At 47.4% G+C, this 24,722-nt stretch overlaps 2 protein-coding genes across 5 annotated transcripts in view; one reads left to right on the top strand and one right to left on the bottom strand.

Moving 5' to 3' along the window:
- Nucleotides 1–2,253, bottom strand: part of UBE2S (ubiquitin conjugating enzyme E2 S) — a 35,080-nt gene extending 32,827 nt beyond the window's left edge. Inside the window, exon 1 of one of the 2 annotated variants that reach the window (XM_056542060.1) lies at nt 2,012–2,253. In XM_056542060.1, the coding sequence (XP_056398035.1) occupies nt 2,012–2,113 (102 nt within the window). In that variant the 5' untranslated portion in view covers nt 2,114–2,253. The other variant, XM_056542061.1, reaches the window with a different exon arrangement.
- The window catches only part of LOC130293418 (visinin-like), a 306,760-nt gene continuing 284,241 nt past the window's right edge, over nt 2,204–24,722 (top strand). For 2 of the 3 annotated variants that reach the window (XM_056542062.1, XM_056542063.1), the window contains exon 1: nt 2,277–2,404. The gene's annotated coding sequence lies outside the window, so the exon portion shown is untranslated. Of the gene's footprint in view, nt 2,405–24,722 lie in introns of all 3 variants that reach the window. The other variant, XM_056542064.1, reaches the window with a different exon arrangement.

A 24,722-nucleotide genomic window follows, 5' to 3' on the forward strand; every position in this document is an offset into this window, starting at 1 on the left:
GTTGACTTAGCGGGTTGTCGTGACCAGCAAATAAAAAAATTATCTGTGTTATAAGGTATGTACAGCCAACAGCAGCTAACAACTAGGCCCACATGCATGATCCCGGGATAGTTTATGCAGGCCTCCCTGCCTCAGACTCTAAATAAGCACTGCTCTACTAGATCTGCACTCATTTGCAGGCCGGCTCGGGACACGTAGTTTAGCTCTAACTGAATATTCACATGCGGCAGATTTGCTGCAGACTTCCTGCAAAACAGTTACACAAAATGTCAGCGTTTCTGCACCAAAGCAAATTAATGTTTAGAGTTTGTCATTAAAGAATACCTATCATCAACCAAATTGTCCCTAATCCTCCCCCCCCCCCAATATCTGTCCCTAATCCTCCCCCCCCCCCCAATATCTGTCCCCGACTATCCTTGTCTATATTTTTACCCAAAACCCCATATAAATACTTTTTTAGTTCCCCTGTGGCTGCTCAGGGTCCTGCCGTGTGCGAGGGAGAATGGGGGCGTGGCCATGCATGCGCGACATCACCTGAAGCCTGTCAGGCCGCAACTCCACCCCTTCACACAAATTAAGACCTTGATCAGACTCAGGAGAGGCAGACCTGATCCTCTTGTGTAACCCTGCGCTACACTGACATTTGGCACATACACTGACATTTGGCCAGCTGGATGAAGCGTCTGCTGACCATGTCAGGAGGGCCCATGCTGCAAGCTGCGCTGTGGTCTTCAGTGTCCCTGCTGCACTGAGAGTTCCGATTCATGCCAGGCTGGCAGGAGTCCGAACTCCATGCGCTGGGACATGTGGGAGACCCCTAGTGTTTTGTTTTGTTTTTTAAACAAAAACAAAAATTTATATAGTAAATTTGAGTAGCCGTATTAGTCCAGTGATGCAGATGCAAATCATAAAATGTTGCAGTATCTTGTAATACCTTTTTTATTAGACTAACAGCATTTTATAGAGACAAGCTTTCGGGATTCCTCCCTTTATCAAGTCCAAAGCACATCTAGATTTGCTTTGGACTTGATAAAGGGAGGAATCCCGAAAGCTTGTCTCTACAAAATGCTGTTAGTCTAATAAAAAAGGTATTACAAGATACTGCAACATTATGATTTGCATATAGATTTGTTAATCACAGGTAATTAGAAAGTTGTTTCTCATACATTAAAAATATACCAAGTTTTCTTCCAGACGTGTTAAAAGTTTACATCACACTATGTATTGGTCTTGAAACCCGCTGCAAATGTTGAGTAATAGCCAGCCGACATAACTGTAAGTCATACTTCATTACCCCCACTGGAGCACCACACACAGGCCTATGTTTCCTATGAAAAAGTAAGAACTTGCAATGGAATCCCCACCTGCCCCCATCGTGGTCAGAGGCATACCTTACCAATAGTGGTACATACAGGGCACTGTTGCCAGCTGTAGATGTGATCGGTCTGGTAGGTGCTCACAGATATAGTGGATAGGTCTATAAGGTTTCATCCAGTCACACCGGTTAGAGCCCTCAGTCGTCACCTGCCACATTCATGACAGACAGTCCATTCACATCCACACAGATAGGACATCAGCCAGAGCTGTAGACAATGGAGGATGCTGAATCCCTGCCACACACAACATCTCATAGGCCCAAACCCCATGACGACACTCACCATGCCGCAGTATGGTACTGGCTGCCACAGACGATACCACGCTGTCCGCTGTATCTAGGCAACGTTGTGCTGAGGATAACTAGGAAAGGTAGGCCTGGGTCAACCGGCGGCCAGGAAACAAATGCGACTTCGCTGCCAAGTTCGGGCCTTGTCTCTAGTCACACCCGTTGACGTTGTTTTTCATTCGTTCTCTCACGGGGTCCTTCCCCCTTTCACTCACTCGCCCGGTCTCCTAACACCCAGGCCTCCTTTCCTAGCTTTGGCACCCCGGCACTTAGCCTCCACGGCCCACCGACACCCCTTCATATAACCTTCGCCTCTTTCTGGACACGCCCACTTCAAATCGTTCTCACCATCCTATCAGAGCTCAGGAACGTCACGCATTGCCGACCAATAGCCGTGCACTCAAACGAATTTTGATCCGTTGCTGCGCCTCCCGGATGATTGACATTCATAGCTACCAATCACAGGATGAAATGTCAGAGCTACTCTTTAGACGAAAACAACACGGATTCTGATTGGTTGATTTGAATATTGCGAAGTGTCGCTGAGGCAACTTCGGAAGTTCCTTGTGAGGGGCGGCTGTGGAGCTTTCTATCTGTAGGAGTGGTGAGCTCGCGGGCGGGCGGGAGTTCCAGGCTCCGTGAGTGACAGACAGAGATGTCGGGCTCGTAGTGGTGATCCGCTAAATGACGTAACAGGATGCTTGGGATATACTCTTACCTGGCATCACATATACTTATGCTGTATGTTCATGTGCACTTACCTATATATAATACATGTGTGCACATATATACACTTATACACAGTGAAGCGTCACTAACTGTATTATTGAATGTTTAGTGCTTTTACATGACTTTTTAGAAAATGACAAAGGTAACAACTTTGATAAGTAAATCTACCAACATTTTACTAATAAAATAATATGCTCACTTAACCCATTGTTATCCATGCTGCAAATCTCCTTCGGCCCATACAGCTTCTTTTTTTATTTTTTATCCTGTATGCTGACATGGTGTCATGATAGGCTTTTGCCAATAGTAAACTGCCTTAGTGATGTTACAGATAAAATATCTTGGGGGAGATTTATCAAAACCTGTCCAGAGGAAAAGTTGCTGAGTTGCCCATGGCAACCAATCAGATCACTTCTTTCATTTTTCACAGGTGTCTTTAACTCCTAGGGGACAAAGGGCGTATGCATTCGCCCTCGCGTCCCGTCACTTAAGGACGGAGGACGTATCCATACGCCCTCGGCATTTCCGATCACTGCCGCTCGCCGGGCGGTGATCGGACCGGGATGCCTGCTGATATCTATCAGCAGGCATCCCGTGGCAATGCCTAGGGGGGTCCTGAGACCCCCCCCCCCCCATATCGGCGATCGCAGCAAATCGCAGGTCAATTCAGACCTGCGATTTGCCGCGATCCGGGCAAATCGGGTCACCAAGATCTCCCGGAAAATAAGACTGCTCGGAGCTGTCAGAGACCGCTCCGACCAGCCTAAAGGATAGGAGGGGGTGGCAATGTTGCCACCCCCTCCAATCCCCTGCCATTGGTCGGTCAGGCTGACCACCAATGGCAGGAGGGGGGTGGGTTACAGTTCATTTCCCCCCGCTCTGCGCACCGATCGAAGTCGGTACAGAGCGGGGGGAACACGGGCGGCGAGGTGGGGGACATGGCCCGGCTTACCCGGACCTGCGGAGGCGGCGGCATCCCGGAGAAACGGCAGCAGGCGGAAGAGCGACGGCCGGAAAGTGCGGCGGAGAAGGCTGCAGTGAAGATCGCGATAAGTGATCTTCACTGTGGCCTTCTAAAAGCAGCAAAACTACAACTCCCAGCATGCCCACACAGCCAAAGGCTGTCTGGGCATGCTGGGAGTTGTAGTTTTGCAACATCTAGAGGGTCACAGTTTGGAGACCACTGTGTAGTGGTCTCTAAACTGTGGTCCTCCAGATGTTCCAAAACTAAAACTCCCAGCATGCACTGACTGTCTGGGCATGCTGGGAGTTGTAGTTTTGCAACATCTGAAGTGGCACAGTTTGGAGACCACTATATGGTGGTCTCCAAACTGTAGCCCTCCAGATGTTGCAAAACTACAACTCCCAGCATGCCCAGACAGTCAGGGATGCTGGGCGTGTAGTTCTGCAATATCTGGCCCTTCAGATATTGCAGAACTACAACTCCCAGCATGCCTGGACAGTCTGGGCATGCTTGGAGTTGTAGTTTTGCAACATCTGGAGGGCTACAGTTTGGAGACCACTGTTCTTCCCCAGTTGTTGCATAACTACAACTCCTAGCATGCCCAGACTGTCCAGGCATGCTGGGAGTTGTAGTTCGGCAACATCTGAATTGCCAGATATTGCAGAACTACATGCCTAGCATCCCTGACTGTACGGGCATGCTGGGAATTGTAGTTTTGCAACAGCTGTAGGCACACTGGTTGGGAAACACTGAGCTAGAGTCTGTTTCCCAACTCAGTGATTCCAACCCTTGGGCCTCCAGCTGTTGCAAAACTACAACTCCCAGAGTGCACTGACAGACCGTACATGCTGGGAGTTGTAGTCTTGCAACAGCTGGAGGCACATGGGTTGGAATCACTGAGCTAGAGTCTGTTTTCTAACTCAGTGGTTCACCACCAGTGTGCCTACAGCTGTTGTAAAACTACAACTCCCAGCATGTACGGTCTGTCAGTGCATTCTGGGAGTTGTCATTTTGCCACAGCTGAAGGTTTGGGGTGCCCCCCCCCCCCCTTGGGACGCCCCCCACCCCCCCATGTGAATGTACAGGGTACATTCACCCGGGCGGGTTTACAGTGGGTTTCCTTCAAGGAAACTTACTGTGAACCCCTGCCTGTGTGAATGTACCCTAAAAACACTACACTACACTAACAAATAATAAAAAGTAAAACACTACACATACACCCCCTTACACGTCGCCCCCCCCCCCCAATAAAAATGAAAAACGTCTCATACGGCAGTGTTTCCTAAACGGCGCCTCCAGCTGTGGCAAAACCACACCTCCCAGTGTTGCCGGACAGCCATAGACTGTCCTGGCAGGCTGGGAGTCTTGCAACAGCTGGAGGCACCCTGTGGGAGACACTGCTGTAGGGTTTTGGTGGAGACAAGCCCCATCCTTGTAACCGGGTCCACCCCTACTGCTAATTCCTTATTCAGGCCTCAAATGCGCATGGCACTCTCTCACTTCAGAGCCCTGTCGTATTTCAAGGCAACAGTTTAGGGCCACATATGGGGTATCTCTGTACTCGGGAGAAATTGCGTTACAAGTTTTGGGGGGATTTTTCTCCCATTACCCTTTGTAGAAATGGTAAATTTGGGGAAAAAACCTGCACTTTAGTGAAATTTTTTTTATTTTTATTTACACATCCGAATTTAACGAAAAGTCGTCAAACACCTGTGGGGTGTTAAGGCTCACCGGATCCCTGGTTATGTGCCTTGAGGGGTGTAGTTTCCAAAATAGTATGCCATGTGTTTGTTTTTTTTTGCTGTTCTGGCACCATAGGGGCTTCCTAAATGCGACATGCCCCCAAAAACCATTTCAACAAAACTCACTCTCCAAAATCCCATTGTCGCTCCTTCCCTTCTGAGCCCTCTACTGCGCCCGCTGAGCACTTGACATACACATATGAGGTATTTCCTTACTCGAGAGAAATTGGGTTACACATTTTGGGGGGCTTTTTCTCCTTTAACCCCTTGTAAAATTTCAAAAACTGGGTCTACAAGAACATGCGAGTGTAAAAAATTAAGATTTTGAATTTTCTCCTTCACTTTGCTGCTATTCCTGTGAAACACCTAAAGGGTTAACAAACTTACTGAATAACATTTTGAATACTTTGAGGGGTGCAGTTTTTATAATGGGGTAATTTATGGGGTATTTCTAATATGAAGACCCTTCAAATCCACTTCAAAACTGAACTGGCCCCTAAAAAATTCAGATTTTGAAAATTTTGTGAAAAATTTGAAAATTGCTTCTGAACTTTGAAGCCCTTTGATGTTTTTCAAAAGTAAAAACATGTCAACTTTATGATGCAAACATAAAGTAGACATATTGTATATGTGAATCAAAATATTATTTATTTAGAATGTTTATTTTCCTTACAAGCAGAGAGCTTCAAAGTTCGAAAAATGCAAAATTTTCAATTTTTTCATCAAATTTTGGAATTTTTCACCAAGAAATGATGCAAGTATTGACAAAAATTTACCACTAACATAAAGTAGAATATGTCACGAAAAAAAAATCTCGAAATCAGAATGAAAAGTAAAAGCATCCCAGAGTTATTAATGCTTAAAGTGACAGTGGTCAGAATTGCAAAAAATGCTCCCGTCCTTAGGGTTATAATGGGCTCCGTCCCCAAGGAGTTAACCTCTTGGCGACGCAGGGCATACCTGTACGCCCTGCTCTCACGATATAATGCGGGGTCACGCGGTGACCCTGCGTCATATCATGTCGGTCCCGGAGGCTAATACCGGACATCCCCACCGGTGATGTCCGGTATTAGCCCTTTAAAGTTGATCGCCGCATCTAAAATGTAAAACCACGGTGTCCTCAACTCAGGACACACGAGGAGGGTCCTTACCTTCCTCCTCAGTGTCAGATCGGCGATTGCTCCAAGACTGAGATCCAGGCTTGAGCAATCGACCATCGATAACACTAATCAATGCAATGCTATGGCATGGCATTTCTCAGTGTCTGCAATCAATGTACTGCATGTTATAGTCCCCTATGGGGCCTATAACATTGCAAAAGAAAGTTAATAAAGATAATTTAACCACTTCCCTAATAAAAGTTTGAATCACCCCCTTTTCCCATAAAAAAAAAAAAAAAAACTGTTTAAAAAAATAAATATAAACATATGTGGTTTCGGCACGTGCATAAATATCCGGACTATAAAAATATATTGTTAATTAAACCGCACAGTCAATGACATACGCGTAAATAAATTCCAAAGTCCAAAATTGTAAATTTTTATACCATAAAAAAAATGAATAAAAGCGATGAAAAAGTCAGATCAAACAAATATCGTACCGATAAAAACTTCAGATCATGGCGCAAAAAATGAGGCATCATACTGCCCTGTATACGGAAAAAGTTCTAGGTCAGAAGAGGAAATTTTTAAATATATAAATTTTCATGCATGTAGTTATGATTTCTTCAAAATCAAACCTATATAAGTTGGGTATCATTTTAACTCCTTGGGGACGAAGGGCGTATGCATACGCCCTCGCTTCCCGTCACTTAAGGACGGAGGCCATATCCATATGCCCTCTGCATTTCCAATCACCGCCGGGCGGTGATCGGACCGGGATGACTGCTGATATCTATCAGCAGGCATCCCGTGGCAATGCCTAGGGGGGTTCTGAGACCCCCCCCATGTCAGCGATCGCGGCAAATCGTTGGTCAATTCAGACCAGCGATTTGCCCGCGATCCGGGCCAATCGGCTCACTGGTGACCCGATCGCCTGGAAAATAAGAATGATTGGAGCTGTCAGATACAGCTCCAACCATACTAAAGGATAGGAGCGAGGTGGCAGTGTTGCCACACCCTCCTATCCACTGCCATTGGTCGGTCAGGCTGACCACCAATGGCAGGCGGGGGGGGGGTTAGAGTTCATTTCCCCCGCCTGCCCACCGATCGAAGTCGGGGCAGAGCGGGGGGAACACGGGCGGCGAGGGGGGGAGCATTGCCCAGCTTACCCGGACTGGCAGCAGCATCCTGGACCGGCGGCGGCATCGACACAGGAGGAGCGGCCGGAAAGTGCGGTGGAGAAGGCTGCAGCAAAGATTGCGGTAAGTGATCTTCTCTGTGGCCTTCTAAAAGCTGCAAAACTACAACTCCCAGCATGCCCACATAGCCAAAGGCTGTCTGGGCATGCTGGGAGTTGTAGTTTTTCAACATCTGGAGGGTCACAGTTTGGAGACCACTGTGTAGTGGTCTCCAAACTGTGGTCCTGCTGATGTTGCAAAACGACAACTTTCAGCATGCACTGACTGTCTGGGCATGCTGGGAGTTGTAGTTTTGCAACATCTGGAGGGCTACAGTTTGGAGACCACTACTTAGCGGTCTCCAAACTGTTCTTCCCCAGTTGTTGCATAACTACAACTCCTAGCATGCCCAGACTGTCCAGGCATGCTGGGAGTTGTAGTTCTGCAACATCTGAAGGGCCAGATATTGCAGAACTACACGCCCAGCATCCCTGACTGTCTGGCCATGGTGGGAATTGTAGTTTTGCAACAGCTGTAGGCACACTGATTGGGAAACACTGTGCTAGATTCTGTTTCCTAACTCAGTGATTCCAACCCGTGTGCCTCAAGCTGTTGCAAAACAACAACTCCCAGAATGCACTTACAGACCGAACATGCTGTGAGTTGTAGTTTTGTAACAGCAGGAGGCACAATGGTTGGAATCACTGAGCTAGATTTTGTTTTCTATATCACAATTTTAGGGACAAGCCCCTCAGGACTGCCCTAAACTAGAGACTGCCTACAGTCTTATTAAAACTTAGCTTTTATTTATTCTTGTATAAACGAGGAACTTAAAGTGCTTGTGGTATATACAGTGAGGGACCTCTCTACTTTGAGAAAGCCCGGTCCACGGGCGAAACGTTAGTTTAGGAGGCAATATTTTAATAACGGCATTCCCAGCGGCACTATAAACATTGGTACCTTTCAGCAGTGTCACAGTGTTCCGCTGTGACTGAGAGGCGCGGTTGCGCTACCAGTAGCGGTACACTGATGGACTGCTTATTTGGTCTAAATGACAAGCAAATTTGCATTTAGGTGCACGCACTTGGGCTGGCCGGATTTTTAATCCAACCCCCCCCCCCCCCCTTTTTTTTTCACTGCTTCACTGTATATACCACAAGCACTTTAAGTTCCTCGTTTATACAAGAATAAATAAAAGCTAAGTTTTAATAAGACTGTAGGCAGTCTCTAGTTTAGGGCAGTCCTGAGGGGCTTGTCCCTAAAATTGTGATATATATTATTCGCCCTGAGACTCCTAGGGGATCAATTTGGTGGTGTTAGAGTCTGTTTTCTAACTCAGTGGTTCCCCACCAGTGTGCCTACAGCTGTTGTAAAGCTGCAACTCCCAGCATGTACGGTCTGTCAGTGCATTCTGGGAGTTGTCATTTTGCCACAGCTGAAGGTTTCGGGTGATCTCCCCCCCCCCATGTGAATGTACAGGGTACATTCACACGGGCGGGTTTACAGTGGGTTTCCTTCTACAAGTTTGAGCTGCGGCAAATTTTCCGCCGCAGCTCAAACTCCCAGCGCAAAACATACTGTGAACCCCGCCTGTGTGAATGTACCCTAAAAACACTACACTAACTAATAAAAAGTAAAACACTACATATACACCCCCTTACACGTGCCCCCCCCCCCCCCTCCCCAATAAAAATGAAAAACGTCTCATACGGCTGTGTTTCCGAAACGGAGCCACCAGCTGTTGCAAAATTTGCCGAACAGCCATAGACTGTCCTGGCAGGCTGGGAGTCTTGCAACAGCTGGAGGCACCCTGGTTTGGGAAACACTGCTGTAGGGTTTTACTGTAGGTAACCGGGTTCGCCCCTATTGCAAATTCCTTATTTAGGCCTCAAATGCTCATAGTGCTCTCTCACTTCAGAGCCCTGTCGTATTTCAAGGCAAAAGTTTAGGGCCACATATGGGGTATTTCCATACTCGGGAGAAATTGCATCACAAATTTTCAGGGGATTTTTTTTTTCCTTTTACCCCTTATGAAAAGGTAAAGTTGGGGGCTACACCAGCATGTTAGTGTAAAAAAATTAAAAAATTTACACTAACATGCTGGTGTTGCCCCATACTTTTTATTTTCACAAAAGTTAAAAGGAGAAAATGACCCCCAAAATTTGTAACACAATTTATTCTGAGTACGGAAATACCCCATATGTGTACGTAAAATGCTCTGCGGATGAACTACATGGCTCAGGAGTGACAGAGCGCCATGTACATTTGAGGCCTAAATTGGTGATTTGCACAGGGGTGGCTGATCGTTACATCGGTTCTGACATGAATGCTAAAAAAAAAAAAAGACCCACATGTGACCCCATTTTGGAAACTACACCCCTCACAGAAAGTAACAAGGGGTATAGTGAGCCTTAACACCCTTCAGGTCTTTGACAAATTTTCTTTAAAGTTGGACATGAAAATTAAAAATGTGTTTTTTCCCCCCTGAAATGCTGGCGTTACCCCAAATTTTTCATTTTCACAAGGGGTAATAGGAAAAACGCCCCCCAAAATTTGTAACCCCATTTCTTCTGAGTATATAAATACCCCATATGTGAAAGTAAAGGGCTCTGCGGGCGAACTACAATACTCAGAAGAGAAGGAGCGTCATTGGGTTTTTTGAGAGAGAATTAGGCTGGAATTGAAGGCTATGTGTGTTTACAAAGCCCCCATGGTGCCAGAACAGTGGACCCCCTCCACATGTGACCCCATTTTAGAAACTGCACCCCTCACGGAATGTAACAAGGGGTACAGTGAGCATTTACGCCCCACAGGTGTCTGACATATTTTTTGAACAGTCGTCCGTAAAAATGAAAAATGTAATTTTTCATTTCAACAGCCCACTGTTCCAAAGATCTTTCAAATGCCAGTGGAGTGTAAATGCTCACTGCACACCTTATTAAGTTCTGTGAGGTTTGTAGTTTCCAAAATAGTATGCCATGTTTTTTTTTTTTTTTTTTTTTTTTTTACTGTTCTGGCATCATGGGGGTTTCCTAAATGCGACATGCCCCCAAAAACCATTTCAGCAAAATTCGCTCTCCAAAAGCCCGATGTTGCTCCTTCTCTTCTGAGCCCTCTAGTGCACCCATAGAGCACTTTACATACACACAAGGTATTTCCTTACTCGAGAGAAATGGGGTTACAAAGTTTGTGGGGCATTTTCTCCTATTACTCCTTGTGAAAATGAAAAGTTTGGGGTAACACCAGCATTTCAGTGTTAAAAATCAAATTTTTCATTTTCACGTCCCACTTTAACGAAAGTTCGTCAATCACCTGTGGTGTGTTAAGGCTCACTGAACCCCTTGTTACGTGCCTTGAGCGGTGTAGTTTCTAAAATAGTATGCCATGTGTTTTTTTGTGCTGTTCTGGCACCATAGGGGCTTCCTAAATGCAACATGCCCCCCAAAAACCATTTCAGCAAAATTTGCTTTCCTAAAGCCAAATGTGACTCCTCTTCTGAGCATTGTAGTTCGCCCGCAGAGAATTTTACACCCTAACATGAGGTATTTCCTTACTCGAGAGAAATTGGGTTACAAATTTTGTTTCATTTCCCCTTGTAAAAATTCAAAAACTGGGTCTACAAGAACATGCGAATGTAAAAAATGAAGATTTTGAATTTTCTCCTTCACTTTGCTGCTATTCCTGTGAAACACCTAAAGGGTTAACAAACTTTCTGAATGTCATTTTGAATACTTTGAGGGGTGCAGTTTTTATAATGGGGTCATTTATGGGGTATTTATAATATGAATGCACTTCAAATCCACTTCAAAACTGAACTGGTCCCTGAAAAATTCCGATTTAGAAAATTTTGTGAAAAGTTGGAAAATTGCTGCTGAACTTTGAAGCCCTCTGATGTTTTCCAAAAATAAAAACATGTCAACTTTATGATGAAAATATAAAGTAGACATATTGTATTTGTGAATCAATATATCATTTATTTCGAATGTCTGTTTTCCTTATTAACAGAGAGGTTCAAAGTTAGAAAAATGCAACATTTTCTATTTTTTCATCAAATTTTGGAATTTTTCACCAAGAAAAGATGCAAGTATCGACAAAAATTTACCACTAACGTGAAGTAGAATGTCTCGAAAAAACAATCTTGGAATCAGAATGAAAAGTAAAAGCATCCCAGAGTTATTAATGCCTAAAGTGACAGTGGTCAGAATTGCAAAAAAATGCTCCAGTCCTTAGGGTTATAATGGGCTCAGTCCCCAAGGAGTTAATCGTATGGACCTACAGAATAAAGAGAAGGTGTAATTTTTACCGAAAAATGCACTGCGTAGAAAAGGAAGACGTTGCGCCTACATCTCACGGCCACATGAGCCCTGTTTTGGTCCTTTGTACCCACAAGCTGGGGTCCGGGACACTCAAAGTTTGATTTAAATTTTAAATAAAAAAATCAGACATTTCAATGGTCTCCTCATGCATCAGCCAACTCCAGGCTGTGTCATTCAGGCAATATATGGTTTACTGATGGCGCTGCTGGGCCTGGGTCTGGGAATTTCAATTTTTCTCATAGGTAGCACCCGCTATCCAAAATCTTTTAAAAAAATTTCAAAAATTGTTCTGTTTTTTCTTAGGGATTGTGAAGCCCTGCTGCGTACTCATGCATCAGCCAACTCTAGGCTGTGTCATTCAGGCAATATATGGTTTACTGATGCCGCTGCCTGGCCTGGGTCTGGGAATTTCAAATTTTCTCATAGGTAGCACCCGCTATCCAAAAGTCTTCTTCATAAATTTCTACAATTGTTGTGTTTTTTGGGGGGATTGTGAAGCCTTCATGTGTACTCATGCATCAGCCAACTCCAGGCTGTGTCATTCAGGCAATATATGGTTTACTGATGGGGCTGCTGGGCCTGGGTCTGGGAATTTAAAATTTTCTCATAGGTAGCACCTGCTATCCAAAAGTCTTTTTCAAAAATGTCTAAAATTGTTGTGTTTTTTTGGGGGGATTGTGAAGCCCTGCTGTGTACTCGTGCATCAGCCAACTCCAGGCTGTGTCATTCAGGCAATATATGGTTTACTGAAGCCGCTGTGGGGTCTTGTGAGATTTGGTCCTTTGTACCCACACGCTGGGGTCGGGGACACTCAAAGTTTGATTTCTCTATCGGCTCCATTGGGGGACACAGACTCCGGGTATATGCTGCTGTCTCTAGGAGGCTTGCACTATGGTAACCAAAAAGTCGTCTCTTCCCAGCAGGATATATCCGCCTCCAGGCCACTGAGCAATTCAGTTTTTGCTTAGTGTCTTAAGGAGGTGGACATGGTCTGGTGTTCTCCAGACCAAGTCTCATATTTTTTATTTTCTTAGGTTTAGGGAATGTGTTAGTTCTTTATTCCTTTTTATTTCTGTTTTCAGGTGGGCACTCAGGAACGCAATGTTCACTGTTTCCCCATTGCGAGAGGTGGCAGGCATCTTGGATGTACTGTTAACACCCTCTCGGGGTTGGGGTTGGGGTTGTACCTCATGGGTCCGGGTCCCCCTACCTCCCTGTTCGCCTCGCTATGAGCTTGGCTTGCCGCAGGTGAAAATGCTGACTGAATACTACAGTCTGAAGACTTCTTTAGGTAAGTTCTTCAGCATGAGGTGAGTATCTTTTTCTCCCTAGGTCTTGCAACAGCTGGAGACCCCTGTTTTTTGGCCCTATCCTGCAGATGCTGGGGCTGGCCTTGAGATATTGTTCCCTGCAGGGGGATTGTGTTTTATTATTAGGGGAGCATTGGCTGCACAGTGAGGGGGCACAGTAAGGGGGCACTTAATTGAAATATGTGTTTCTTTTTACACGCACCGCAGGCTTCTCCCTGCGGGCGGCTTGCGCCTTTTTTACTTTCACTTTCGGCAGCCGCCCTGTGCGCGCGTTGGGGCCATGCACGGGCCAATCACAGAGCTCCTTGCCCTGACCCGGCCTCTTCCTCCTATTGGCCATCGTCTTTTCTCTTTCCCCTCAGCACGGTGCAGAGTTCTCACAACAGCTGCCTTGGGACACAGACACTGGGTGAGACTGTTCATTTTTTGGCTATGTCCGTGCCCAGAACTGTTCCTCCCTCTAAGCAGATATCGGGAATATTAGTTACCCATTACACTTGTAAAAGCTGCTCTGCAAAAATGTCAGGTTCTGCTGAACCCACTTGTTCTCCCTGCTCCACTGCTCCCCCAGACCCCCCTGCTATTTCTAACCCAGATGCCCCTTCAGACCCAGTGGGTTCGGCTACCCCTCCAGCCTGGGTTTCCTCCCTCTCCCAGTCTATATCTGACTTGGCACAGGTCTCCCGTTCTGTGGTGACTGCCTTGGAGAGGTCTACCCTTCACCGGCCCTCTAGAAGGTCCCGTTCCCCTTCTCCCTATGCTTCGCATAAGCGTAATAGGAGTGTCTCCTCTGACTCATCCTCTGAGTCTTCTGGTAAACACAGGCATTTCTCTCGCAGGTCTCGCCCGAGCACTGCTTCAGGCCACACGTGTCACTATTCCAGAGGACGTTCCCGTGGTCACCGCTCTGGCTCTCCTGAGCCACATACCAGGTCGGAGTCTCCTTCCAGGGCCGCCTCCACTCGTTCGCAGTCTCCTGGAGAGCCAGCGGCCGAGGGTTCCGATTCGGAGGACCGTTCGAACTCAGTGGACACGGTGAACTCATTGGTTATGGCCATAAGAGACACCTTTAACCTAGAGGACCCAGGAACTTCGGACGCAGCTCCAGAAGTATCCTTTCATCGTGCCCGTCCGGCACCCAAAGTGTTCAGCTCTCATGCTGAATTTGAGGCCATTCTAGAATCTGCTTGGAAGCACCCTGAGAAGAATTTTCAGGGACTGAAGAAAGTCCAAGCACGTTATCCTTTCGCTAAGGACCTTGTCTCCAAAGTGACTTCCTCTCCGTCAGTGGATCCTCCGGTTTCCCACCTCTCCAAGGCTACTACTTTGCCTCTGGCTGATGCAGCTGCCTTCAAGGATCCTGCGGACAAAAAGGTTGAGGCCTTAGCGAAGTATGCCTTTAAAGCAGCGGGTTCTTCCCTGCTTCCTGCGTTCGCCTCGACCTGGGTGTCTAAGGCCCTTTCGGTTTGGCATTCACAACTCCTTCAGGGCATTCTTTCAGGTTCTTCCCCGGAAGAACTGTCTGCTCTGGCCCTCCAATGTTCCAAAGTTGGAGATTTCCTGTGTTCTGCTTCCTTGCACTCCGCTCGCTAAGCTGCCTTTGCCAGCGGTAATCTAGTGGCCCTCTGTCGTTCCATTCGGCTTGGAACGCGGATGCTGCATCTAAGAAGTCTCTCACCGAGATTCCGTTTACTGGTTCCCGACTTTTTGGCAAGCGCCTGGATGAGATTATCTCTGACGTGACAGCTGGCAAGAGCTCTTTATTACCTCAAAACAAGTCTAGCACTTCTTTCCGTAGGAAGTCTTCTTCCTTTTGGTCCTTTCGGACGTCTGGCCCCTCTAAAGGGTCCAGCCAGGCGCCTCCACAGGACGACAAGAAGGTTCCCTTTTTCAAGGCCCGTCCCTCGTGGAAGTTGTACACCAACCGTCCCGATTGTTTTGCGGCCAAATCAAGTGTTTTTTTTTTTTCAACCGTACTAACTATGTAACCGTAAACCAACTTCTGCATGAAGGGACGCCCCCACCCGCAGATTTTTCTCGGGTGGGAGGTCGTCTCTTGCTTTTTCGAGACGTTTGGACCACGCACATTCAGGACTCCTGGGTCAAGGACGTGGTGTCCAACGGATACCGGATAGAATTTGCCTCCCTTCCGAGGGATCGTTTTGTCCAGTCCCATGCTCCCCGATCTCCCTCACTTGCGAGGGGATTTCGGGAGGCTCTTCAGTCACTTCTCGTCCAGGGTGTCATTGTCCCAGTTCCTTGAAGGGAACACTTTCGGGGTTTTTATTCCAATATTTTCGTGGTTCCCAAGAAAAACGGTTCTGTGCAGCCAATCCTGGATCTCAAACGTCTCAACCACCATCTTCTTATCCGCCATTTCCAAATGGAATCTCTCCGTTCGGTGGTGGCATCTATGGATCAAGGGGAGTTTCTTTCCTCTGTGGACATCAAGGATCCCTACCTCCACGTTCCAATTTTCCCGGTCACCAGCGGTACCTCCGCTTTGCGGTTCCGGAAGGACATTATCAATTTGTGGCTCTCCTCTTTGGTCTGGCCCCAGCGCCATGAGTCTTTAACAAGATTCTGGCGCCTGTGGTAGCTCTGTTACGGTCAACAGGGGTCTCAGTGATACCCTACTTGGACGACCTTCTCATCAAAGCCCCCACCAGAGCCCAGGCTCTGGAGAATGTGAGCTTCACTCTTCAGACCTTATGTCGCTTCGGGTGAATGGTCAACCGAGACAAGTCAGTTCTCTCCCCCACCCGGTCTCTGGTCTTCTTGGGGCTTCAGTTCGACTCTGCCTCGGCTCGGATTCGCCTTTCTCCGGACAAACGTCTGACCCTCTTTTCGGGAGTCCGTTCCCTCTGGATACCATCCCCGGTCACCATCCGTACTTGCATGGAAGTCCTAGGTTGGATGGTGGCAGCCATGGAGGCCGTACCCTTTGCCCTGTTTCATTACCGTCCTCTTCAGCTGTCGATTCTTGCACAATGGGACAGGTCCCCTCTCTCTCTTGATTGCAGGATTGTTCTTCCTCTCCGGACTCGTCGGTCTCTGCGCTGGTGGCTCCGCTCCCCCCTTCTTCAGGGTCATTCGTTCCTCCCCCTCCACTGGCAGGTGGTCACGACGGATGCCAGCCTGTCGGGCTGGGGGGGTGTTTTCAGGGATCAGATGGTTCAGGGCCTCTGGCCTCCCCAAGAAGCCCTTCTTTCCATAAACATTCTGGAACTGAGGGTGATTTATCTTTGTCTGAAGCATTGGGAGTCCCTGCTTCTGGGACACCCTGTCCGTGTCCAGTCGGACAACGCCACGGCTGTGGCATACATCAATCGGCAGGGCGGAACTCGCAGCTCAGCGGCCATGTCCGAGGTGTCAAAGATCCTCCTCTGGGCGGAACAAGTAGTTCCAGCCATTTCGACGATTCACATTCCGGGAGTGCTCAATTGGGAAGCGGATTTCCTCAGTCGGTCCTCAGCCGACCCAGGAGAGTGGTCTCTTCTTCTGGAGGTGTTCGCGCAGATCTGCGACCTCTGGGGGACCCCAGATGTGGATCTCTCCGCGTCTCGACACAACCGGAAAGTTCCGATGTTTGCGTCGAAGTCCATGGACCCCCTAGCTCTAGCCGTGGATGCCTTAGTAATTCCGTGGTCGGGCTTTGTCCTTCCCTACCTGTTCCCTCCTCTCCCTCTCCTTCCCAGGGTTCTGAGGAAGCTCAAGGCGGAAGGAGTCCCCGCCATTCTGGTGGCTCCAGACTGGCCTCGAAGGGCATGGTACGCCGACGTGGTCTGGCTTCTGGACGACGTTCCGCTCCGCCTTCCTCTTCGTCCAGATCTACTGTCACAGGGTCCCCTTTGCCACCCCAATTTACACTCGCTGCATTTTACGGCGTGGCGGTTGAGACCGCGGTTCTAAGGGCCCGTGGCTTCTCTTCCCAGGTAATTCGCACCATGCTCAGGGCTCGCAAGCCCTCCTCTGCAAAAATTTATCACCGTACCTGGCGGTCCTACTTTCGTTGGTGCGAAGCTCAATCTTTTTCTTCAGTTACCTTTTCCGTGCCCCGTCTCCTCTCCTTTTTACAGTCGGGGTTGGAACAAGGGCTGGCTCTCAGCTCCCTTAAGGGTCAGGTTTTGGCCCTTTCCATTCTCTTTCAGCATCCTCGGGCTTCCAACTCGCATGTCCGGACCTTCTTTCAGGGCGTGGCACACGCTGTTCCTCCTTATCGGTCCCCTTCTCCCCCTTGGGACTTGAACTGTGTTCTAGGCGCTCTCCAGGGCCCACCTTTTTAGCCTCTTAGGGAGGTTCCCCTTCGCCTCCTATCCTGGAAGGTGGCTTTTCTTATAGCTATTACCTCCATTAGGAGAGTATCTGAACTGGCAGCTCTCTCCTACCGTTCTCCTTTCCTGATAGTTCATCAGGACAAGGTTGTTTTCCGACCAGATCCGTCTTTCTTGCCTTTCTTTTCATCTCAACGAGGACATCGTCCTTCCGTCCTTTTGTCCTGCTCCTTCTCATCCCAGGGAGCGCCTACTCCACAAATTGGATGTGGCCATTCGGACTTATCTTTCCATCACCTCTTCCTTTCGTCAGTGCGATTCTTTTTTCGTCCTTACGGAAGGCCGTCGGAAGGGACAGCCTGCTTCTAAGGCCACCATTTCTCGGTGGATCCTATGTGCTATTTCGGAAGCTAACCGTTGCAAGGGGAGGACCCCACCCTTCAGGGTTTTGGCTCATTCCACCCGCTCTGTGGGAGCATCCTGGGCTCTCCGAAACAAGGGCTCAGCCTCGCAGATCGCTAAAGCGGCCACCTGGTCGTCTTTGCACACTTTTTCGAGATTCTACCAGGTTCATACTTTCGCATCAGCTGATGCTAGTCTGGGCCGTAAGGTGTTGCAGGCGGCAGTGGTAGAGCCGACTGCCTGACCTTTTTTCTCTGCCCACCCAAGGGACGGATTTGGTACGTCCCAGAGTCTGTGTCCCCCAATGGAGCCGATAGAGAAAAGGAGATTTTTTAGACTTACCGTAAAATCTCTTTCTCGAAGGATCCATTGGGGGACACAGCTCCCACCCCTTTTCTGGGGTTTCTTTTTGGTTATCTGTCCGAGGGAGTGTTCAGTTATTGTTTCTTCTGGTTCTCGGACAGTTCATGTTTTTTTTCCTTTGACCTGTCGGTCTCCTCCTATTGCTCTGAGACTAAACTGAATTGCTCAGTGGCCTGGAGGCGGATATATCCTGCTGGGAGGAGCCAACTTTTTGGTTACCATAGTGTCATGCCTCCTAGAGACAGCAGCATATACCCAGAGTCTGTGTCCCCCAATGGATCCTTCGAGGAAGAGATTTTACGGTAAGTTTAAAAAAATCTCCTTTTAAATTTCAAATAAAAAAATCTGATATTTCAATGGTCTCCTCATTCATCAGCCAACTCCAGGCTGTGTCATTCAGGCAATATATGGTTTACTGATGGCGCTGCTTGGGCCTGGGTCTGGGAATTTCACATTTTCTCATAGGTAGCACCCGCTATCCAAAATCTTTTTCAACATTTTTTAAAATAGTTGTGTTTTTTGGGGGGGGATTGTGAAGGCCTAGGGCCTACTCATGCTGCTGGCAACTCCGAGCTGTGCCAATCATCCACTATATGGTCTCCTCATGCTGCCAACACCTCCATGCTGTGTCATTCAGCCACTATATGATGTCCTCATGTTTCAGCCTCATCCAAGCTGTGCCATTCAGCCACTATATGATATCCTCATGCTGCCAACACCTCCACGCTGTGTCATTCAGTCACTATATGGTCTCCTCACACTGATGCCACCACCAGGCTTGCTCATTGTGCTGCTGTGCGGCAGTGATTCTAAAAGCGATGCCGGTAATCTGCATGTTATTCTGAATAACAGTATTATTTCACTACCCCAGCACACTCCATATGCGTTTTAGAACACAGCAAGGTGTTCTATACCTCTATTGAGGCTGTATGTAGGCTAGAAATAGCCTTTTTTAATATAGATTCGCCGCAAAAAAATTCGGATCAAAACAAACTTTTCGGAAAATTCGGCGAATCGGCCGAATCGAATTTTTCAAAAGTTCGCTCATCTCTACTGAAAACCATCCGAGATTACTTCACACTACGACCCACAAAAAGAAAACTCGAAGAGGGAGAAGGGGAGGTCAACATTGTCTCCAAGGGAAAAATGTCCAAAAGAAATTAACTCCTGCTCTCCCGGTCATTGTTAATTCAGCTATTTATCAAGATCAGCACAATGATATAATTGGCAACCAACCACTAGGATCCAAACCATCTACAATAAAGATCTCAACCTTTCAAAACATAAATTAAATCAAGGGGAATTATCCCTTTTGCAAAAAAGACATATCTTATTGTCCCCATAATAATTTGAAAAAATGCGATTTATTCTTGGATTTAGATAGTTTCATTAGACGGTTGACATTACAACGTCACTTCTCACTACCTAATATAATCGATAAAATAGTACCAGTAGAAAATACTCCACCAGGCATACATCCTAATATAAGACCAAAATTTAGGATTTTCCTAGTTTAATGACAGAAAATATAGATTTTATAAAGACAGGAGGCGAGTATCAAAGTGCATATTCCTTCTTTATTAAGCCCAATAGCAGAAAGAAATGCAATGTAAATGTAATAAATGAAAAAGAAAAAAGATGCAGGTCACCTAACAACCAGCATACACTTCCCCAACATTCCAACCAATCATATCCCGACTTGCTCCATATTAACTGATTCTGACTCCGCCTCCTCCTTTCTTTATGCCAATAGAACGCTGAAACTGAATTCCTCAGGCGAAAGTCCACCATGCGTCGAACACGAAACCGAAGTCCACGAACGGAGATCCATCTTGTCGCGAACCTCTCCGGATCCCTCACAACATCAACAGCAACCGGAATCAAGGAGTTTCCAAACTAACCGGTCTTCCAGACCTCTTCTTCAATATCCTAGAAAAAATAATAAACACAACCATAACCGGGATGGGAATCAGGGAGGGTTGATACTCGCCTACTGTCTTTTTAAAATCTATATTTTCCGTCATTAAACTAGGAAAATCCTAAATTTTATGTCAGACAGGAGGCTCGTATCAAAGTGCAAGTTCAAAGTAAAACAACAACACCATACTCTTCATGACATTATAATACTGATATTGACACAGACTCTCAGGCCTAATATAAAAGGTCCTATGTATTCTCGGAAGACTAATCCGCTGCTTCCAGAATGTCAGGAAGCGGGCCTCCCGCCTGAGCTACCTTGGTAGCCATTGCGCTTCTAGACCAATGCGCCTTAAACACGATATCTAAATCCCGGCCAAGACCATTGTCTGCCTCACCCAACGTGACAACGTCGGGGGAGATACTGGAAAATGCGGAGTAGAAAAAGATATTAAAAACTCTCTCCTTCCCTCCGACATCCCTCCCCCCTTCCCACTCCCTTCCTCCCATCCCCCCCAACCCCCCCGTACCCCCCTCTCCCCCATCCCCATGATGCGCCGTACTTCTACTGTGCATCCCTATCCTAGTGACGCCCCACAGGTCCCCCCCCCCAGACGTAGATTATAATACTCGACTAATACTTCCGAACCCTAATGCCACAATAATATCTTGCACTACATGCCTTCTTTATCCATCCAATCTGAAACTTCCTGTGAGGTTCCAAATATAGTTACCTTTCCCTTATGCTCTACACGGAGTCTCGTTGGAAACAAAAGAGGGAAGGGCATCCCCGCATTTTTTAAACGCCTTTTTACCTCCCGAAAGGATGCCCTTTTCTTCTGAGTCTCCCAGGAGAAATCCGGGTATACAAAAATGTTTTGCCCATTGTACAGTAAGTCCCTCACTTCTCTTGCCCTCCTAAGGATCATATCCCTATCCTGGGATGTATATAATTTGATTAGGATTGTCCTAGGGGGGCCCCCCGGGGTGGGTATCCGCCTTGGAACCCGGTGAGCTCGTTCAATCCCAAACATTGGGGTAAAATACCCTTCACCTATCACATCCTTCAACCATCCACTGCAGAACTGGATAATAGAGTCTCCCCCTCCGCCCCTTCAGGGAACCCCATCATCCTTATGTTGCAACGTCTAGATCTATCTTCGAGGTCAGTGAGCTTATCTTTAATGGTTATCTTATCCTTTTTCAAATTATTAACCTCCTCTTCCAGAACATTGATCCTTTTTTCTGTTTTTGGGGCTTCTTCCTCTAGTCTGGAGATCCTATCTCTCATCTTAGTCATATCGTGTCTTATCAGTGATACCTCAGTAGATACCACACCCAGTTGTTTGTTTATCTCTTCAATTGCACAATTAGATTTTTTTACCCCTCCCAAAATCTCCTCCAAAAGCTGAGTTCCCATAGGGGGCCCGGTCTGTCTATCCTCAATTTCCTCCACCTCCAGAACCGAGTACCTAGAGCCTGTTTTACTAGGGAAGAGATCTTTCTGGGTTCTAGTTTTGATACCCACAGCTGGAGACTTCCATATTTTATCCAATTTACCCATTGCCCCCTTATCTTTCTGTGGCGAGCTACCCCCTGATCTTCTGGGGTTCACCTTAGGGGCCATTTTCCCCGCTTTATCGCTTTAACCTTATAAGGTATATGTAACACCACCCAGGTGCCACCTATTATTTTAAGTAATATAGACCATAGGCCCCTCCCACTCAATAATTTGCATCCAATGATTTACAACATACAAAGGTGGGAATCCGTGGCCCCTATCGGTTCAGGGATACGCTCCAGGCAGGAGATGTCACAGCCTGATCTATCAGTATCCACCACCAGATATAACACAGTGATTTATAACTAAGAACTCATTAGGATATTCAAACTCCCCTTCATAGACAGTCCAGCCTCCCCCTAAAGTCACTGATCTTATAAGCCCTCTGTTGGATCCAGGGCAAAAAGTCCGCTTTCATGGAGGAAGGGGTCTACTGACGTCCAATTATTCGAGTTAATCCAAAAGTCCAGAGTTCTCCTATATATGGGAGAGAGAGAGGGAGGGATAAGTCTTCAGGAGACGTCAGTTTAGCAGTAGGATAGTCCATAGTTATGTCTGCATGGCCATGGTTATATTACCCATCAAACCTTAGAGTCCATATGAATTTCATTATGGGCAGCACTATCTTCATGGCTAGAAGAAGTGCCCAGGAGAAGGAGGGAAGACTCCAATCACACGACCCGCAGTAGATTTCATTTCCCAAGACCCCTGTTATCCAATTGGGCTTGGCCTAAGTAGGACAGGATTGAGGCACCGCTACCGCTATAGTTGGAGATATTTTAGCTCCCTTCACATGCTTAACCACATATACCCCACAGGAGGGATCAATTACCAAGGTGCATATCTGCCTCCTACATGCATTTATCAAAGCTCAGTGGCTGCACCACAACTACCAACCACCAAAGGGAGGAGAAGGAGGGCCTGATCATATATATTACCACGACTTTGACTCACCAAGTCGCTAGAGGCAGTAACCAGGCAGAGTATCAAGAGTCCAATGTTATCTATTCCATATGGGACCAGTACTGGGGGCTGCTGCTGTTCATATTATTGCAGAGTTATTGATGACTGATTTAACCTATTAAAGGAGATCAATAAGTAAATTTAATAACAGTCTCTCCCCGGACTGGGCTCCTCTGTCCAAGGAGGCAACCAACTTGAGTGTCCTGCCACCCCAAAGAGGAGGGGAATAACTCACCAGCTTAGAGGCTGCCAAACTATTTAACAATGCGGCATCAGATCTTTTTCTTTATATTTTTCTCCTTTCCACAAAGAGAGGAACTGGCCCAGCCTAAGAGAGTCCCATCACGGAGCAGCAGGATCCCACATGTGCGCCTCTCCACCCCAACACCGCCACACAATACTGCAAGGCAGGAGCTGCAATATATGGGCTTCCGGAACAGACCCGGCACTCCACGCCTGTATTGGCTGCACAGTCCACACCTCCCTCTCTTTCACCTTCACAACGTCGCCTCTTCCCATGCCACACGTGGGGAGAGCAAACATCCGCCATGCCGCATCCGCCTCCATGCCGCATCCGCCCCCACCAGCATCCCGGCATCAGTATCGGCATCTCAGCATCCAGTGGTTCACCTCGCCTCCACGTCCCGAGGGCTATGGGGCTGGGGGCGGAGCCCCGGAGCGCGCGGCCCTAGCTCATGCCGCCGTCACTTCCTGCCACTCGAGCTCATACACCTTTAAACAAGGAACCACACACAATTTAGGGTGTGTTGGAAAACTCGGGTAAAAAACGTCACGTAGATCCTTCTCAGTCCGCCGCGACATGGGGAATTGGACACCGTGCGGAGTAAACTGTCTCCCGAGAAAGCCAATGTCCGTACGTCGGAAACCCATTTGATGGAAAACAAACACAATAATGGTCAACTTGTCGTAGAGATAATGCATCATTATCTTCCCATGAGGAAAACATGCGAAAAACCAGTGACACATCCCAAGTGACCTGGTATCGAGGGGTAGGAGAATGCTTGAATCCAATACCCCTTAAAAGTCAACAAATTAACGGATGGTGACTAGAGATGAGCGAACTTACAGTAAATTCGATTTGTCACGAACTTCTCGGCTCGGCAGTTGATGCCTTATCCTGCGTAAATTAGTTCAGCCTTCAGGTGCTCCGGTGGGCTGGAAAAGGTGGATACATTCCTAGGAAAGAGTCTCCTAGGACTGTATCCACCTTTTCCAGCCCACCGGAGCACCTGAAAGCTGAACTAATTTATGCAGGAAAAGTCATCAACTGCCGAGCCGAGAAGTTCGTGACGAATCGAATTTACTGTAAGTTCGCTCATCTCTAATGGTGACCAATCCCCAAGCCATCTACAGGGACATGCTTGACCGAAATGGCGGATCTATAAACATTAATAGTCTGATATGCCTTACCGGCATCAAAAGCCAAAAAATTTAAGACTCCGGACACAGGGGCTTGAACGGGATCCATTTACCGTTGATAGCACCAATGAACCCATAATCCCCAGGCTGATCGGTAAGCCGATCTGGTACCCGGAGCCCATGCCTCTCGCATGAGCTCCCTAGCTGATTGTGAAATGTCCCTATCAAATTCTGGCGTCCTGAAATCACCCAAGCCACCAACAGCAATTGACCGGACAACACCAACAGATGTAATTCCTCCACCAGACCCCGAAGGATCGATGGGAAAAGAGGACAAATCCGTGGACAGTCTATCGTCATCCCAGTACTTGGGGAAACCAAGACTGAGTCGGCCACCAGGGGTGATCAACACCAGGATTGATTCTTGTGCTGCCGCTTGCCACAACACTCTGGGAATAATAGCAACGGATGAAACGCATACAGGGTCTCCCGAGGCCACACTTGTAGGAATGCATCCATAGCCATGGCCTCCGGATCCGGCCTCCAACTGAAGACTCAGGGCAATTGACAATTGAGCCGTGATGCTAACAAATCCAGACCCAGAGGACCCCACAGGTCCCACACTTCCTGAAAAACGGCTGGATGTAGGGCCCAATCGCTGCTGTCCATCAAATGTCTGGAGTTCCAATCCGCAATGGAATTGGAAACTCCCGGAAGGTATTCTGCTATAAGAATTATGTTCTTCTGAAGACAAAAGAGGCAAAATTATTTTGTGAAGTCTGCTAACATCCTGGACCTCGTGCCCCCAAAACGGTTGATGTACCTACCACACGGCCGTGACGTTGTTCATGCGAAGCAGG

Source organism: Hyla sarda, chromosome 10 (assembly GCF_029499605.1).
Source record: "Hyla sarda isolate aHylSar1 chromosome 10, aHylSar1.hap1, whole genome shotgun sequence".
Classification (NCBI taxonomy): domain Eukaryota; kingdom Metazoa; phylum Chordata; class Amphibia; order Anura; family Hylidae; genus Hyla; species Hyla sarda.